The sequence below is a fragment of the Aegilops tauschii genome, chromosome 1, assembly GCF_002575655.3.
Source record: "Aegilops tauschii subsp. strangulata cultivar AL8/78 chromosome 1, Aet v6.0, whole genome shotgun sequence".
Lineage (NCBI taxonomy): Eukaryota > Viridiplantae > Streptophyta > Magnoliopsida > Poales > Poaceae > Aegilops > Aegilops tauschii.
Window position 1 is genome coordinate 114,210,112 of NC_053035.3, and position 18,951 is coordinate 114,229,062.

Below are 18,951 nucleotides of genomic sequence, written 5' to 3' on the forward strand. Positions count from 1 at the left end.
TATAAGAGGTGTTGGCGTCGGGAACAAGTCAGGGGGGTCACCGAGGCGGCCACGAGGCGGCCACGAGGCAGGGGGGCGCGCCCCCACCCTCGTGGTGGCCTCTGGACTCCCCTGGTCCATCTCCCATGCTCCGTGGGCTTCTTCTGGTCCAAAAATAAGTTCCGTGAAGTTTCAGGTCAATTGGAGTCCGTTTGGTTTTCCTTTTCTGCGATACTCAAAAACAAGGAAAAAACAGAAACTTGCACTGGGCTCTAGGTTAATAGGTTAGTCCCAAAAATCATATAAAATAGCATATAAATGCATATAAAACATCCTAGATGGATAATATAATAGCATGGAACAATCAAAAATTATAGATACGTTGGAGACGTATCATACATGTACGAGAGAAACGCGCATCCTCGGCCCCCGACCACCCACTGTAACTGAGAACTCCCCGATATTTTCCTCGCCCTCGCTTCTACCACGGTTTTTTCCGTCATGGACGACCCAAAAAATGTCATGCAGCTGCGTCTCCGGCCCGCCCAGGACGAAAAGCCCATTTTCTGTCATGATTTTTTGTCATAGAAGTAGGAGCCCACCACATCTATGATGATACTGGGTTTTGTCACAATTATCGTCATAGAAGTGTCATAAGCATGACAGGAAAAAAATTCGTTCGGCCCAAAATGTCATGGATGTGTCTTTTTTTGTAGTGAGCACCTCCCCGCCGTCCAACGACCCCACCGTCGGCCTCCACCTCCGGGGTGCGCCCATACCTGCTGCTCCAGTCAGCCGCGCCACCACAACCACCTACGACCCCACCGTTGGCCCCACTTGTCAAATACCGTTGTTGACCATGTCCATGTCAGCAACCAGCCAGGGACTATTTTTGACCAGTTTAAGATTGTTGAGGGGGGTAAGGGAGCAGAAATAAAAGTTAGGGGGTTATGTGAACCACCAAGTTTCTTCTGGGTAGTAAAATGGACTTCTTTTAGATTATATATTGTAGCCGGTTAAAGTTGCCCTTTCTACATAAATTTAACCCAAAAAGGGTCCCCCCGCTTTGTATTACAAAGCAACCAACGATAGGTGCTGGGGCAGAAGCAGCACAGTCACGCCCAAAAGAAACGAAAGAGAAAATACAAAAGGAACAAATGCCGACAATGGCGGATCAACAAAAACAAAGAAGCCTCGCGACCGTTGCGCCCACCGGAGATCTCCCACCAAGCTCCTAGACTCCGAAGCGCCGGTACCAATCAACACCCCCAAGAAGGGACGCGAGGATGACGACGCTGCTGCCAAGGGTTTCCCCCGGTACGCTGCGAGGAGAAAGGAAGGGTAGCCCCCGACGCCCTCCAGGAAGGTCCGGCGGCACCCTCAGGCGCCATTGCGTCGGTGTCGGCTAGGCCGACAGGGATTTCTCCTGATCCCAACCTTCACCTCTGGCGCTCCGGAGCTCGCCACCATACTATCCACCACCCTGCGCCAACACGGCCTTGAAGCTTCCCACGTCGTCTCACCATGGCACCGCGAAGTGGGGTTGCAACACTGTCGGCACGCGGGAGGGTCCAACCTCCGTCGTCAACGACGGTAACCGACTGGACTCAACAACAGGAGCATACCAGGCCCGTGGGCCCATAGGTCCGCCCAGGCCCTGAGCTGCTCGTAAAGCTCCCGTCGTCGCGCTACAGAAGGCGCGCCCTCGGCGTCGCCGCCCCTTGTCCGAGCTCCTCCTCCTTCACGTAGTAGGCGTCGAATCCGCGCCGGAGCCGACCCGCTAGGACCCAAATGGGGCTCCAGATCTGGGTCGGGGGTGCGCAGCCGGCCACCCCGTGTCACCAATCCGCCTTGCCGCCAAGGAGCAGCGCTGCCACCTCGCCCGCCGCCGGCCATCGCCTCCAGGTCGCCGGGCCGCCGCCAAGTCGAGCCTCACCGCCGCCGTCCTGCCCCGGGAAGGAGAGCCGCGCCCGGATACATAAGGTCCCGCCGCCGCCGACACCACCCGGGCCAGATCCAGGGGCGCCCGGCGGCGGCGGCGAGGAGGATTGGGGGGAAGGGGGCGAAGGGAGGGAGGTCGTGCGCCTCCAGGGGAGGAGGCACTAGGACAGGGTCGGGAGAGGGGGGGACTCTAGAAAATTCTCCCACCATAAACCTTCTAGTTCTCTATATAAATTTACAAAATTATATTCATTGAGTCCACGCCCGCAAATAAATTCATTGTGAATTGAAACCATGATGTGCCGGTTGAATTTAGATTTACTTTTTTGAGGGGTATTTAGGTTTAAATCTTGGTGGTCATTCTGTGTACAATATAATTTTCTCGTGGCGTGGAGTAATCGTTAGCAGAAGTGGAAGAGGAACACCACTGACATGTGGGCCTGTTGAAAACCTGGCCCACATGTCAGCGGCGCAACGTCACCTAGCGCACGGCAGAGGAGCCGTGTCCAGCAGAAGTACCAAGAGCCGTAAACGCCGGCAGGACACATTCTCCGGCTCGCAAAGGGGGAGCGGCCGCGCCGCGCGCCGTCGACGCCCCGCCACGTCCACAGGAAAGGGGCGGCCGCCGCTGCCAGGTGGTCCCCACATTTTATCCTGCGACTGCGAGCTCCGAGGCCTCGGACTCCGCACCCGCACCACCACCACTCCCATCGCTCTCCCGAATCCCCCCCATCCGAGCCAAACCCCCCTGCTCCATTAAATTCATAGACCACCATAGTCACACGTCTCACGCACACGCTCGGCAGCCATGGGCACGTCGGGCTCCAAGGGGCTGGACGGCGTCGGGGGGCTCGGCGCGGCGGCGCTCGCCGGCGGCAGCGGGGGCGGAATGGGCGGGGACGAGGGCGACGGCGACGGCGCCGTGACGGGGTCGTGGCACGGCGGCGCGCAGCTCTACGTGTCGCTCAAGATGGAGAACGCGCGGATCATCGGCGACCTCGTGCCGCACGTCTACGGCTCCGAGCCCATCATCGGCTCATGGGAGCCCGCCCGCGCCGTACGGACCCCGCCACCAGCTCCTGATTACTACTGCTCCCGTGCTTGCCAGTTCCGGTTTACATTGATTTGGTTCCGGTTTCGCAGCTCGCGATGGAGAGGGAGCTGGCGTCCATGTGGGAGCTCAGCTTCGTCGTGCCGCCGGACCATGGTATGCACGCTGCACACCTACTACCTACCTACCTAATTGCGCTTGTGCTGCACTTTCCTGTTTAATCGGTTTGATTTTGGTATGAAATGGGCTTTGTGATCTCGTCAGGGAAACCCGAACTGAACTGCTTAGTTGCTGTACCTCTCAAGTTGCGTTTCTCGTTTCAACAATAGTAAACCTTCAGGATTTTGTGTTTTCCTATAGTATTCTCTATTCTGTTCCACCGGTCTGTTTGGCTCAACTGAATACAAGTGTATGATTCACTTTTGCAAACTCTATTGCAAACTGCTGCACGTGTGCACTGTTCCTAACAATTGTGCTATGTGGAATTTCCTGCAGAAACACTCGACTTCAAATTCTTGCTCAAGCCCAAGGATGCAGAGACCCCTTGCATCATTGAGGAAGGGCCAACGCGGCTTCTCACCGGGGGCATGCTCGAGGGTGATGTGAGGCTTGCAAACTTCAGGCTTAACGGAGATGATGAGTTGCTTGAGTTCAGGGTTTTCAACAAGGCCGACATCGTGTCTCCGCTTGATCTTGCCGCGAGCTGGAGGGTATACAAAGAAAATTTCCAGCCTTCCAAGGTCCGGGGAATTCCTGATATCAGTATAAATGAAGCACCCACTCATGCGACCGAGGTGAGAACAGAAGTAAAAATGGGCACCTGACTTCGATTTTGCAATGCTTATGCTTCATTACTAGGCTTGCATTTTGTTGTACCGTCGTTCTGCTCAAATAGCTGGTATATTGGTATCCTAAGTATCTCTGAAGTCGAACAGGCAGAAAAAAAAGGGTAACAACTTTGAATTGTTTTGACTTCTTCATTTGAAGTTCAATCTTTACGATGTAATTGGCCATTTGAAGGACAGGAATGGGAGCTGATTTTTTCGTATTTCCATCCCTTTCCATACGTTCTTGGTGCTACCTTATCTGTACTATTGCTTATCAAGATAATCTCTACACTAGCAAAATCAATACATGCTTATCATTTCCTCATTTTAACACTTGCATGATTTTTGCACTTCAATGCTGATAGCAAGCTAATTAGTATTGTGGTTTCATGCCATTCTGCAGGATGGATCTGGTTCTAGTTTGGAGCTTGACTTAGAGCATTATGTTGTTCCAACGCCAACTGCACCACCAACTGAATATGCAGCAAACCTTGCTGCAACCCCAGCATCCTTAGATCAGCCTGAAACACCGTGGACAAATGATATGCTTCTTAGTGATGGCATTCAGAGTCCAAGAAGTGCTGCTGCAGATTTTAAAGATGATAGTTACCATAATAAGGTAAGATCTAATCTGGAAAAGTTGGTATGCTAACATGTTGGAGAATGGCGATTTGGTGACCGAGCTCCATGGAGCCCTTTATTTTTGAAAAAATCGAAATTCCTGGTTTCAGAAAAAATTGAAAAAAATATATGCAAGTATACAAGGATGAAATGTATATGTGTGTAAAAATTTAGGATGAAATACCTTGAAATGCGACCTGTACAAAAAAGACAAATTTCTGGACTTTGAGGATGAATAGTGCCATGTGTTAAAAAGCCCCAGATTTGTTTTTTTACACGGCCCTCATTTCACCGTATTTTGTTTTGAAAATTTACACACATGTACATTATGCCTCCATGTATATCTGTATTTTTTTCAAAAAAAATTGAAATGTAAAAATATGAATTTTGAATTTTGCAAAAGGAGGCCTCCATGGAGCTCGGCCTCCAAAAGCAATTTTCGAACATGTTGGTTATACTGTAACTATTAATTATATTGTGTACTTGAAGAAAAGGGTCTGATGTACTTGAAGGAAAGGTCTGATGCATCTACTTTTCGTTGATATATCACTTCTCAGTTGTCATTTTCTCACTAGTATAATCAACTTCATGTTCCCTGAAATTGATCCTCCAACTAATATTGAACTAGTGTCATGTGTGGTTAACTAGTTATCATTTCATATAAGGATTCATGATTTCTTGTTACTTTGCATTTATTTGCTATCCATTACATGTTTTTGGACTTTTGGAGTGAAAATGTATTTTGTTTCGTTATATCAGCATTGCCAAGTTATGTGCAGTAAAATATATTTATTTGATAGCAGTTACATGTTTTTAGACTTTCGGAGTGAAAACGTATTTTGTTTTGTTATATCAGCATTGCCAAGTTACGTGCATTAAAATATATATTTATTTGATATCCATTACTCCCTCCGTCCCAAAATAAGTGTCGCCGATTTAGTACAACTAAATCAGCGACACTTTTTTTGGGATGGAGGGAGTACATGTTTTTGGACTTTTTGAGTGAAAACGTATTTTGTTTTGTTATATCAGCATTGCCAAGTTATGGGCAGTAAAATATATCATGTGTTTCTCCGAACCAGAATTACTCCCTCCGTTCCGAATTACTTGTCTTAGATTTGTCTAGATACGGATGTATCTAGCACTAAAATGAGTCTAGATATATCCGTATCTAGACAAATCCAAGACAAGTAATTCGGAACGGAGGGAGTAGTTTTCTAAAAGAGCCATGCCACATTGTTTTGGTCCTTTTGTAGGATACTGAGGCTTCAATAGCAGATTCTTCTAATTCTAAGAAGTTACAAGTTTCTGGAATGGTAGAGTCAAAATCAGTTGGTACCTTAATACAACTGCAAAAGAAGGACAGGCCACAAGGGCTATACGTTGACAGGGGTGTTGTCTCTCCTAAGCTTGGAAAATCATTTAGTGCATGTTCCCTGGCATCTGGCCTTAATTTTGGATCAACAAAGGTCAGTATTGTTCGTATCCTCAACCAGTATGAGGTAACAAAAAAAACTGAAATAATTAGGAAAACAGTCGATCCTAAACGGTAAAGAGCTTCCTGCCGGAATCAGTCTTGAGCAAATCGTGTAGTAAGTGCCCAAATGAACAACTAGAAACTTCTGTATGCCCAGTTCAGATTGTTGAACAGGTGTGTGGCTGTGTGCGAGCTTGAATAAATTATGATGAGGTAATTGCACTGTCAGTACATGAACTTGCAATTTAGTACACGAACTTGCAAAATGTAACCAACTAGTCCACAAACTTGGCTCGGGTGTTCATTTTGGTCCAAATGGCGCTAGCTCAGGCTAACTGTGTCCACATGGTTGGCAAAGGATGTGCATGTGGTGCACTGACTATTTTTCGCGCGGTCTAAATTAACCCAAACTGAGCAAATCATAGATTTGTACCCAAACATGTTGGTTGTAAACTTGTAATACATCACTGAGGTGACCTTAACCCATGATCCTTCATTGATCGAGCCCATCTCAGTACAAATTACCGCTGCGAGTACGCCACCAGGGGAGCGGAGATGGGGCAGATGGGGAGCCAGGAGCGACAAACAGCGTCGTCGTTGATTAAGCCCCTCTGTCGCCGTTGCCGTCACCCCAAGGGGCCGCCGTCGTTATTGCAATTTTGGGCCCTAAAATTCGAAAGAGAGGAGAGTGAGATAGAGGAGAAGGACCATCTGATGCAATTCAAAGATAGAACAGGGCGTTATTTGCAAATTTCCTGGGCTGGAATGGGTGTAGAAATGGCTCTTGTGCACCAGTGTGGCATGTCACGTATGCTTTGTTAGCACAAGCTAGTGTGATTTGGATCAAATTGATACTGCAGGCCAAGTTTATGGACTAGTTAGTTGCATTTTGTAAGTTGATGTAATAAACTGAACCCGCATGAAAGGTTCAGATATTGCTAGTACAATTACCTCTATTATGTCCATTTCTTCATTTATTTGGTTTGATGTAGTTGAACAATATATTTTACCAGATTACTGAATAAAGTTTATACCTGATTCTTTCTTATTGTTGACATATTTGAAGGCCATGCCAGAAGCAGCCGGAGCTGTTGCAGCTGCAGCTGTAGCTGATAGGTTGCACGGATCAAAGGAGGACCGGAAACTGGCTATTGTTCTGGTAATTATGATCATCAGATACCATCACAAGATAAATATTTGACTGTTGCATTGTTACTACATAGCACCTACCATTTCCTTTTATAATATCTAGTTGCCTTACTAACGTAACACCTAGATGCTTACTAACAAATAAATAATTCCATGGATAAAATAAATTTCCAATTATTCTGTGTTATACAGTTTAACCTTGTTATACTGTTTAATCAGGAAAAGTAATGTGGACACAGATTTTTGGCTCTTGGGATCACATGATTCATTTTTTCACAAAATTCAAAAACTGAGGCAAAAAGTTTTAAAGAAAATGAAGAAAAAAATTCCAGTGCGTAGATATCAGAGGTAACGAGTCATGTACCTGCAAGTTTTTGTAAAAAAGTGTTCATTCGTGGTCTGAGTGAAACAGAACTGGGGAGCTGGAATGGCATATTCAGGTTTTGCGAAAGTTCTTGGGTTTGTTATTTTTCCACTGCTCACAAATTAGTTGTGATTTTCAGGAAACTTGAAATCTGGAAACTGAGCCATTCGCATGTGAGATTTTCCTTGATTTTTTTGGACTAGTGCAATTTCTTTTAACAGGGATTATTAGGAGTTTTTAGACATAATGTCCGTATATTACGGCAATTTTGATGCCCCTTGACGGAGTATGATTTGCCTGCTGCTGAGCATAATTGGCATCATGTATTAAGATTCACTATTGTGCTGGAGCACACTCATATAGTGTTTTCTATGCTTCTTTGGGAAGATCTCCTTCTGATTTTTTTACTCCTAATTAGGTTGGCCTACCAGCTCGTGGGAAAACCTTCACCGCAGTTAAGCTTACAAGGTACCTTCGTTGGCTAGGTCATGAAACAAAACATTTCAACGTTGGAAAGGTGATTATATTCTAGTTCACATTATTTATCGTGTACAACCGGTACATATTCTTGGATTATGGAAAATGCACTGAACTCTCTCTGTTGAAACTGTATGTGTAGTACCGCCGTCTGAAGCATGGAGCGAATCAGGTACTAAGATCTGTCATTTGATACATTATCTTCACACTTTTTTGTTTAAGTATATGGCATTTATATTCTTTACATGACACCGTATTTTATTTTCAGTTACTCTATCCATATTTGCCTTTATACATCACTGATCTGTTGGTGTATTAATAATGATTGTTATCACAGCTATCTTGTTATCATGCTGTTTCATTGTTCACTAGTACAAAGAAAATAACTTTTAACATCCTTTTTCGTATTGTGTATATAGGTCCATCAGTCTTCTCAGTAAACATTGAATGTCACCAGCTAGGCATTTATTAAATTCATTTGCACATTGGCTGAGCAAGTTTATTATTTTGTTCATACTTCTATCTACATTGTTACTGTACACATGAATATATCTTTGGCTCTCATTCTTGTTGTGATACTGCTTGTTCATGTCACATGCATGCCTTTATATCTTGTTTTTTGCAATGCAGTTATTTGCGTCTATGTTAGTAAAATTACAGTTCTTTACTGTAGAGAAATCTGACAATTTTGTAGTTTCATTGGTTCAGTCTGCAGATTTTTTCCGCCCTGATAACCAAGAGGGGATCGAGGCACGTAATGAGGTCAGCAGACTTTGTTCTACAATTTGTTGCTAAGTAGAACTCTAAATTCTATATAACTCTTCGTGCTCACAAATACATCATTCTACGTTTTGAACACGAATGCCTCACAATTTTCGTTTTATACCCTCCCATTTAACAACTTGTTTTATACACATATTTAGATAACTAATAAATGCTACCATGGTAGTTTGAACAATTTAGTCCTTGTGATTGCTAGACCAAAATTTATTTATGAAACAGGAGTATTTGGCACATCTTGACCCTGCAATATTGTCATATTATACTCACATTTTCCCATTAACGTATTAGGATTTGACACTAAGATTACTCTGCCACCTTAAACTCATGCTATGTTCTTTGGCTTGGATTATTCTGAATGCTTCTCTTGAAAGTTCCATAGAGGCCATAATAATTCAATTTAGCATACTACTTCAGATGTAAAATTTGATTGGCTGACCAACAGCACCACAAGATGAATATTAACAACGAATTTTGTGTAAGCAAGTTTCCACATTATCTTTCTGTCTGAAATGTTTCCAGGTGGCTGCTTTAGCAATGGAAGACATGATAGACTGGATGCACGGAGGAGGTCAGGTAAGCTGGCTTTATGCTGCGTAGTCTTCTAACAATGTAATGTTTCTTCTGACCAGTTCCTATCGTGTGTAGGTTGGTATATTTGATGCAACAAACAGCACAAGGAAAAGAAGATATATGCTAATGAAGATGGCTGAAGGGAACTGCAAGGTATTTCGTAACATTTGGATTTACAGTAGACTTGGTTCGTTGACCTTTCTTCCGTGATTATCTTGAGCTAAAATTGATTCATGTGGATGAAAGTTATAACATATAATACTGTCACACCACTGACAGTTTGTGGGTCAGTCTAATTAATGTGCTTTTGTGCATTGGGTACATTTCTGTCATTTGTCATCTTGGACAATGCTTGCTAACTGGATGCACTTTCTGCAGATAATATTTCTGGAGACAATATGTAATGATCGAAACATAATCGAAAGGAATGTGCGCCTGAAAATTCAGCAAAGCCCTGATTATGCTGACCAGTTAGAAACCGACAAACCCTCAAAATTCGCCCTGTTCTACAAATACAATATGCATAACCTTATTTATGTGTAAAATTTTGTAGGCCAGATTATGAAGCTGGATTGCAGGACTTCCTTGAACGTTTGACAAATTATGAAAAGGTCTTAATGCTCTGCGAGTTATATTCTGTTCTAGTAGTGCACGTGTTGTCAAGTAAAGTTCTTGAGCTCTCTGAACTTTAATATTGAATCAAGTAGTATTCCTCTTGCAGGTCTACGAGCCAGTGCAGGAAGGCTCATATATCAAAATGATTGATATGGTAAAAGGGGAGGGTGGCCAGTTACAGGTAATAAAAATGATACTACTGGCTGTCTCCTATTCCTGTAAAAAGGGTGGCTAGGTTTCCAGTTATACCTTTAAGTGTTCTAAGGGTTGTTCCTCTTTATAACTGGGGAAACTAGGTTCTTTACATAAAACCGAGCATTTTGGTTGAGTTTTGTCATCGTGGGCTTTTAACTTTTGAAACTTGGCATTCTGAATTTGTTTCACTTGTTCCTTTGAATTTCTAACTTATTGCCACCTTGTACCAGGTGAACAATATCAGTGGCTATCTCCCTGGGCGTATTGTCTTTTTCTTGGTATGTACTTCAATGCTTAGTTTCTTACACTGTAAATAGTCGGAAGCAAGTATAATATCTTCCCATCATGGAAATGCTTATATTTTGTGGTTGTTCGAAAGTTTATTTGGAGTGTTCCACAATTATTGGGTTAACAGTGGAGTGTCATTAGTGCACTTTAATTTGTGACACATCCTTCTTTAATATGCAACTGCAGGTGAATTCTCATCTTGCTCCTCGGCCTATTTTGCTTACCAGGCATGGTGAGAGTTTACACAATGTTAGAGGAAGAGTTGGTGGTGACACGGTGCTAAGGTTTGCTTCTCTAATCTGATACCTTTACATGATACTTTTATATGCTCAAGCCACCATTATTTAGTCATTGAAGTAACAGGCAAGTGGTAACATATATAGAAATTTTGATTATTTTCAAGAAAGCATGGGCAGAATCATTTCTCTTATGGGAATTAGCCTACTGTATTCACCTAACGAAGACCACTTCAACCTGCCTGATAATTATGCAGTGAAGACGGAGAGCTTTACTCAAAGAAACTAGCCAACTTTATTGAAAAGCGCCTCAAAAATGAGAAAACTGCAACTGTAAGTAATCCCCTTAAATTTAGTTACACTATTTTACAAGGGCAACTTAGTGTTGTCAGTATTTTACTTAAGAAATAGATGATGTCTGTGATCCTATCAAAGTGAGCTAACAGAATAAGATGCTTTCTTTTGTGGCTGTCATGTTGTTTAGATTTGGACTAGCACTCTACAGAGAACAATTTTGACAGCAACTCCAATTGTTGGATTCCCAAAGGTAGTTCCTTGAAAGTTTGTGAGTTCTCTTACAGACCTGTTGCTACCTATGTATACTGACATAGGTTCGACCTTGTAGATACAATGGCGTGCTCTTGATGAGATCAATTCTGGTGTATGTGATGGGATGACGTATGAAGAGATAAAGAAAATTATGCCTGAGGAATATGAGTATGTAGTAACATTTCTCTGTAATTTTTACAACAAGTGCTCTGGAATATCTTATTGGTAGTTTATGTACAGTGCCATGTCATTTTGTTAATTACCATGCTGCAAAGTTACATTGTTTTCCCTATTAATCATGCCATGCTAAAATGTAGAAGTTACATTAGATATTTAGACATATCTGAGTTGCTAAACTGAGCAGACCTGCATATTGCATTATTTCTTCCACAATATTTTGGCCTTTACATATTTATCGAATATATTTACATCCGAACACGCTGCTATAATGGTTTTCTAATGCATGCTGCAACTTGCAACCAGGTCACGTAAGAAGGACAAGCTGCGTTATCGGTACCCGCGTGGGGAGTCTTACCTTGACGTGATTCAGAGGTTAAACAATCTGCTGAATTATTCAGAATGCTGTGTAGTATTACTGGACTTTACAAAACATAAAACTGGGGGGGATCAGTTCTGTTATTACCTCCATCCTAACCAACGTGCTACACTGGTAACAATCCTCAGGTTGGAGCCTGTTATCATCGAGCTCGAACGCCAGCGAGCACCAGTGGTCGTTATATCCCACCAGGTAAATTGCTACCGTTGATGAAACTCTCTTGTGCAGAAGCGCTGATCTTAAAATGTCTGTCTTATTTATAGGCCGTATTGCGAGCGCTGTACTCGTATTTTGCCGACAGGCCTTTGAGGGAAGTTCCAGACATGGAGGTAACATGGCATTTTGATCTTCTCTTGTTGCATCAACGCTGTATCTGAAAACTGGCAAAAGCATTGCTAAACCAACCGAACACATTTCTAATGAACCTTAGATGCCACTCCATACCATAATCGAGATACAAATGGGCGTCACCGGTGTCGAGGAGAAGAGGTACAAGCTCATGGATTGAGAATCTGAGATACAGGTAGGCTCAGCACAACAGCAAGTTCCGGACTGGCTGCTCCAGATACAACCATACAGACAGTATATACATACAGTTAACTCAATACAGTAACCAGCTATTCATCTCTCCTCTCCGGACGGCGTGAAAGTAAAACTAACCCCTCCGGTGTAAAATATTCGACCGAAAACACCTACTGGTCATTGTAAAAAAACATATAGTACTAGTACCGCTAATAAGGAACTGTAAAAAGATACTGTACCAGAAGATGTAACTGCTGGTAATGATAAGAAAAATGCAGATTCATCTGGGAAGTAACAAGTCAAAGGATTGTTCCCCGTCCTCCTTTGGTTTCCCTGTGGCTGATGTCAGTGAAGGAAATGCACGATCACTGCTCACTTGGACTCTCGGGCCATCATGAGACCTGCCCACCGAGCTGTGGACCGCCTGTGCTGTGCTGTTCCCGTATCCATGTGAGGACACGAGACGTTTCACGGTTTCAGTCTCTTGCTCCAGAAACTCGGTGGCACGGGGCGCAGCAGTGTGCCAAAACCTCCCACGATTTCATGCGGCATCTACGAAGGCTGTAGGGGCCGGACGGACGTATGCTTGGCTGGCCGGTCGCCACAAGTTGCGAATAGTCTCTAGTTTTTGTGCAGAAAGGTATGTAGGCAAGCTATAGTTTATGTGGCGAGCAAAAGGCGGCATTTGACGTCGCTGGCGCGTCCATGACATGTGGGGTATGCTGGCATTAAAACGCAGGGCAGACACGAGTTCGTTAAAGATCGAGAAGATTGAGAGGCACTAATAATAATAAAAAATCTGCAATTTGTGAGAAGAAATCGACACGCTCGTTACCCGCTGCCTTCAGATATACATATGGTTCAGTCGCTGGTCACCGGACTGCCATATGCATGATTGCACACTGCACCGTGCGCACCAGCATCCAGCCATGTCGCCGTTTGCGCCTCCATACAACACCAACGTCCTCCTGGCCGCGGTGGCCGCGCTCTCGGCGGCCATCGCGTTCGTCGCCGCGCTCCACCTCTACGCCCGGTGCTTCCTGCAGCGGCGTGCCGCCGCCATCAGCGTGGGGAGCAACGCTCACGCGCTGGCTTTGGCGCTGGCGCTGCAGCGGCCGCCGGACGGCTACGAGCTCGAGGTGATCACCGTCGACGCCGCGTGCGCGCCGGAGCCCGCGGGGCTGGGCGCCAAGGAGCTGGGCGCGCTGCCGGTTCTCGTGTGGGAGTCTTCGTCTGCCAAGGTGGCAGCCGCCGCCGTCGCCGAGCATTGCGCGGTGTGCCTCGGGGAGATGGAGGACGGCGAGCTGGGGAGGATGCTCCCGGCGTGCAGCCATGCGTTCCACGTCGGGTGCATCGACGCGTGGCTCCGGCTGAGCTCCACGTGCCCGGTCTGCAGGTCGGCGGTGAGGACGGAGGAGGATGTGGCGGCGCCGGCGGGCGGAGTGGCCCCGCTGAGCTAGCTAGAGCTGCCGAGTGCAGTGTACATGGGTAAACTATAGACGGCTGGCATGGTGTTTCTGTTCCTTTTGTTTTGTCAAGGTTATTAATTCCATCTGAGTTCTGGGGATTACATGCTGGAATTTATAGGAAACAGTACAAATCGAATAAATCTCCCAGGAAAAACAGCGTGCGCGGAACCACACTCAGATCCTAGAAGAAATGCAGTGTTCCTGGTTCATTCCTGAATAAACTTACTGATTCTTGAGCTTCATTATGCAATAAACTGCGGACGCCGACGGATCGCGCCCCGGGTCCGGATGGCTTCTCGGGGATTTTCTACCGTAGCTGCTGGGCTACTATCAAGCAGGACCTCCTTGACGCTTTAAATCAGTTTTACCATATGAATTGTTCAAACTTAGGTATCCTGAACTCTGCAAATGTAGTGCTTCTGCCCAAGCTTCCCGAGGCCTTCGAAATTGGGCAGTTCAGACCAATCAGTTTGGTGCACTCTTTTGCAAAGCTCATTGCAAAGATCCTGTCCATTAGACTTGCACCTAGAATAGCTAACATCATATCTCCTGCCCAGAGTGCCTTCCTTAAAAGTAGGTGCATCCATGACAGCTACCTATTCGTTAGAAACGCCGCCCGCAGTTTCCATAGAAAGAAGAAGCAGATGCTCCTGTTTAAGCTGGATATAGCCAAGGCTTTCGACTCGATCTCGTGGGAATACCTACTGGAGTTGCTACAAAATCTAGGCTTCTCGCTCAGGTGGCGCAACTGGATCTCCGCTATATTGGCCTCGTCGTCCTCTGTCGTCCTCCTCAATGGATCCCCATGCCCAATTATACAACACTTCCGTGGCCTGCGGCAGGGGGACCCCCTGTCCCCGTTCTTGTTCATCTTGGCGATCGACACGCTCCACCGTGTTCTCGAGGCAGCACAAAACTCTGATCTCCTTACACCCCTTCCTGGTCGAGATGCAAAACTGAGACTCAGTCTGTATGCTGACGATGCCATTCTCTTCTCCAACCCCACACGCGAGGATGTTGCCGGCCTTCTGGATATCATGCACCACTTCGGACAGGCCACCGGGCTGCGAATGAACCCTGATAAGTCAACTGTTGCACCCATCCAATGCCAAGAAATCGACCTGGACCATATCCTGGAGCCTTTCGCTGGAGCACGCGTTGCCTTCCCGATCACTTACCTTGGTCTCCCAATCACCTTAGGTAGGCTCAGAAAGGTGCACCTGCAATTCGTATACGATAGAATTAGGGCAAAGTTAGCTAGCTGGAAGGGTAGACTGATGAACGTGGCCGGCAGGAGTGCGCTCGTGCGCTCTGTGCTCACAGCTATGCCTATTTTTGCACTCACCGCAATACAAGTAAACGCCAGCTTCCTCAAGGACATAGATAAAATCTGTAGAAAGTTCCTCTGGGCGCAAGAAGAAAACCTTACGGGTGGCAAGAGCAAGGTCAATTGGCGCCAAGTGCGCTCTCCAGTAGAGCTGGGCGGCCTTGGGATCCATGATCTTCAGAAGTTCGCCAGAGCGCTTCGTCTACGTTGGCTGTGGTTGTCTTGGGCAGAACCAAACAGGCCTTGGGTTGGCTCGGCCATCCCATGCGATGAGCGGGACCGAGCCCTTTTTGCCGCTGCCACAACTGTCAGGATTGGCGACGGCAAAACTGCTCTTTTCTGGGAATCAACATGGATGGGGCCGCTCCCTTTGCGTGAAATAGCCCCGGCGCTGTACAAGCGATCAAGAGCAAAGAATCGATCTGTCAGGGAGGCACTGCACGGTCACAGATGGATCCAAGACATAAGAAGACCACCATTCACAAATGCTTTCCTAGAGCAATTCCGCTGCCTCTGGAGATTAGTCCGGAATGCAGAGGCAAGCCTCATCACCGGTGGTGTAGATTCGATCACCTGGAAAACAACTACATCTGGAACCTACTCTGTTGCGGCAGCTTACAAGCTGCAGTTTCCTGGCAGGGTGGCCTCTCCTTTCAAAGACATGTTCTGGCGGGCATGGGCTCCCCCCGCTGCAAGTTTTTCATTTGGCTGCTCATGTTGGATAGGCTGTGGTGCGCTGATCGTCTACAGCGTCGAGGCTGGCCAAACAATTATTTTTGCCCTCTATGTCTGCGAAACTTGGAGACCTCGCTACACATTCTATGGGAATGCCCGCATGCAAGGATGATCTGGCAAAAGGCTGCAGACTGGTCTGGATGCAGATCACTCGATCCCATTGGCTGGCAAAACCCTGAAAGCTCAAAAGAGATGTGGATTGCTGTCGTCTCCAAGACGACGGCTGATCAAATGAAGGGCATCAAATCGATGATGATCATGGTGTCGTAGAGGATATGGCTTGAGCGAAACAACAGAATCTTCAGCAACAAAATCTCAACGGTGGAAACCACAATGAGGGAGATCCGAGGAGACTTGGAATTGTGGAGACTGGGGGGTGCATCCTGCCTGCTGTCGCCTTTCGGGGACCCAGGCTGAGAGATTTTTCGCCTGTGCTGTCCTCTTCTTTTCTTCTCCTTTTAATTTTCTCTTCTTTTTTCATCCTTAGGACCGTCTTGGTCTATGTACATATTGCTCCCTACCTATCATAATGAAAAAGCCCAGCCTTGCTGGTCTCCCTTCGAAAAAAAAGTCCAGATAAAAAGAAAAACCCCTTGGGTTTTCTCTGATTTATATTAAGATGTACGAGAAACTACAGTCTCATCACAATACACCATCTACCTACAAAAGCACCCAATTAAATGTGAAAATCCAAACATCCCTGGACTGAAAACCTTTACCGCATGGAACCTAGTCTAAGATTGTAGCTAGGGCTGGACCAAAAGCTCGAAGCTGTGAGCTTAACGAGCGCTCGATAGTTCGGCTCGTTAAGCTCGTAGCTCGCTTCTTAATAAACAGAGCCAATCATTGATTTCAGCTTGTTAACCTTAACGAACTAACGAGTTTCACGAGTAGTCCGTTAAGCTCGTTAGTAACAACATAATACATTTTTTCATCTTATGTGATAAACTTTTTGTGGCACCTCAGCCCATCTATTCAATCTAATTGACATATATAGTAGGCAACAAAGTAGTGCATTTCTTTTTATAGTCACCATATTTCATCTTAAAAACCACACCTACACACTTATCCTATAGACCGTAACACATTATAATCTGTTAACGAGCGCTCACTAGCTTAACGAGCTTCAAACGAACCAAGCCGAGCACGGTTTTTTGCTCGTTAAACTTAACGAGCTTAACAAGCTGAGCCTTAACGAGCACGAGCTTAACGAATACGAGCTTAACGAGCCTTAATCCACCCCTAATTGTAGCCCTGAACTCTTTATTATTTTTCTCTTTCTTATATGTTACTCCCTCCGTCCCAAAATAAACAGAGTTAAGAGCAACTGAATTGCTTCAGATGGATTTGCCTAGCTCAGCTTCAAGATTACATCAATTGGCTATGGGTGGTACTCAGAATTATAGGATTTTTTTTCTCAATTTGAGTGCTTGATAACTCTACAATTGCTCAATCAGGCCCAACACGACCAGTATATGTCCATATGAAGGAACCTGTTTCCTTATGCTTCCACAACTACTTTTTGGAAGAAAAAAAATCATCTTAAAATCTCCCTTTCCCCCCTTATAATCTTGATTACTCGAAATCTTCAATTCTTCAGTTCCACAAGTCTGGCATTTGCCACTTTTTGCATGAAAAAAGAAGTAGTACAACAAAAGGCTTGAGGGTATTATCTATGAGCAGTTTCTACTTTCTAAACTGATCGGCTATTCACTGAATGTGCTGTCCTTTTCTCTTGATGTTAGCATTTTCCTAATAAGTGCTCGTATCATCACCCAAACTACCTTTCCTTACACAAAGCAGTAGCATAAAGAGGTTGCACTTAATTATCAGAAGAGCCCCAAGCAAACATGTTCTACTACTGTTACTACTTACTACTCCCTCTGATCCAAAATAAGCGACACTTATTATAGCCTAGCCTTTACTTAGAGCATCTCTAGTAGACCCCGTATAAAGCCGCGACCCGCAAAATAACCGTCAAAATACGGATCGGCACGAACAATGCTGCCCGACCAGACCCCGCAAACACGTCGGACCCGTAATTTTTTTTGAGGGGCGCGGTAAAATCCCATCCCCAACCCGCAAAAACGCAGGTTTCCGCTTCGCCCCCGACGGTGCCCCGTATCCCAGGAAAGCGGTTCGCGGGAGGGATATTTCAGCCCGCGCCCTTTCCCTAGTCCCTTCCGCCGCCGCCGGCGGTTCCGGCCAAATCTGCGGGCGGAATCGCGCCGCGGGGGTGCCCTACCCTCTTCCACCGAGCCGCTTCATCGGCTCCCTGGATCCGCCGATCCGAGCCGCCCCTAGTTGCCGTCGTCGCCCGGGATCCACCGCCCCGAGCCGCCCCTAGTCGCCGTCGCCGCCCCTAGTTGCTCGAGGATTCGTCCGATTCGGGCGACTCGAATGTTGAGACGCTGCTTGTCAACTATTGCCAGCAGAAGTTGGTGATGACCCTCGTCATGAAGGAGCACGAAGATGAAAACCGAAAGAGGTGGCGAGGATCGACTGTCGGCCGTCTTTGTTGGGGAACGTAGCATGCAATTTTAAAAAAATTCCTATGCTCATGCAAGATCTATCTAGGAGATGCATAGCAACGAGAGGGGGAGAGTGTGTCCATGTACCCTCGTAGACCAAAAGCGGAAGCGTTTGACAACGCGGTTGATGTAGTCGAACTTCTTCTCCTTCCGACCGATCAAGCACCGAACGTACGACACCTCCGAGTTTTACACATGTTCAGCTCGATGACGTCCCTCGAACTCTTGATCCAGCAAAGTGTCGAGGGAGAGTTTTGTCAGCACGACGGCGTGGTGATGGTGATGGTGAAGTGATCCGCGCAGGGCTTCGCCTAAGCACTACGTGAATATGACCAGAGGCGTAAACTGTGGAGGGGGGGCCGCACACGGCTAACAACTGTTGATGTGTGTTCTAGCGGTGCCCCCCTCATATATATATATAGGTTAGAGGGGAGGAGAGGCAGCCAAGGGGGCACCCCAAGTAGGAGGAATCCTACTTGGGCGCCTCCCTATTCGGCCCCTCCCCCTTCCATATCCATCTGGAGGGGGAAGGAAGGAGGAGGGAGGAGAGAAGGAAGGGGGAGGCCGAATTGCTCCCTTTCCTTCTCTCTTCCCCTCTTTCCTTCCCCCCTTATTTGGCTTACATGGGGCGCACCAGCCCCCTAGGGGCTGGTCTGTCCCCTTCTTGGCCCATTAGGCCCATGTAGTTG

General features: G+C 46.2%; 2 protein-coding genes across 5 annotated transcripts; both read left to right on the plus strand.

Annotated features, from left to right (window-relative positions):
• The first annotated feature begins 2,478 nt into the window (after positions 1-2,478).
• On the plus strand, positions 2,479-12,504 carry LOC109778346 (6-phosphofructo-2-kinase/fructose-2,6-bisphosphatase). Of its 4 annotated transcripts, XM_020336897.4 has the most exons (23): positions 2,479-2,977; positions 3,064-3,127; positions 3,467-3,765; positions 4,202-4,417; positions 5,676-5,888; positions 6,963-7,055; positions 7,828-7,926; positions 8,029-8,058; positions 8,595-8,648; positions 9,189-9,242; positions 9,315-9,392; positions 9,618-9,709; positions 9,793-9,850; positions 9,961-10,035; positions 10,280-10,327; positions 10,524-10,621; positions 10,831-10,906; positions 11,058-11,120; positions 11,199-11,290; positions 11,606-11,674; positions 11,807-11,870; positions 11,942-12,007; positions 12,109-12,504. In XM_020336897.4, the coding sequence occupies exons 1-23, from the start codon at positions 2,729-2,731 to the stop codon at positions 12,184-12,186; spliced, it is 2,328 nt and encodes a 775-aa protein (XP_020192486.1). In that variant the 5' UTR covers positions 2,479-2,728; the 3' UTR covers positions 12,187-12,504. The 4 variants fall into 4 exon arrangements, with proteins under 4 accessions (XP_020192486.1, XP_073365593.1, XP_073365598.1 ...); XM_073509492.1 differs by having other exon boundaries at positions 11,606-11,870; XM_073509497.1 differs by lacking the exon at positions 5,676-5,888 and having other exon boundaries at positions 2,620-2,977.
• A 583-nt stretch (positions 12,505-13,087) lies between these two features.
• On the plus strand, positions 13,088-13,840 carry LOC109778347 (E3 ubiquitin-protein ligase ATL41-like). Its single transcript, XM_020336899.4, has one exon. It carries the CDS (start codon positions 13,088-13,090, stop codon positions 13,658-13,660), a length of 573 nt encoding a protein of 190 aa, XP_020192488.1. The 3' UTR covers positions 13,661-13,840.
• The last annotated feature ends 5,111 nt before the right edge of the window (positions 13,841-18,951 follow it).

Coding starts and splice junctions, on each gene's coding strand:
- LOC109778347 (XM_020336899.4), top strand. CDS start 13,088: ATGCATGATTGCACACTGCACCGTGCGCACCAGCATCCAGCCATGTCG.
- LOC109778346 (XM_073509492.1), top strand. CDS start 2,729: ATGGGCACGTCGGGCTCCAAGGGGCTGGACGGCGTCGGGGGGCTCGGC. Junction 7,056..7,827: donor GGAAACTGGCTATTGTTCTG/GTAATTATGATC, acceptor ACTCCTAATTAG/GTTGGCCTACCAGCTCGTGG. Junction 8,649..9,188: donor GGATCGAGGCACGTAATGAG/GTCAGCAGACTT, acceptor AAATGTTTCCAG/GTGGCTGCTTTAGCAATGGA.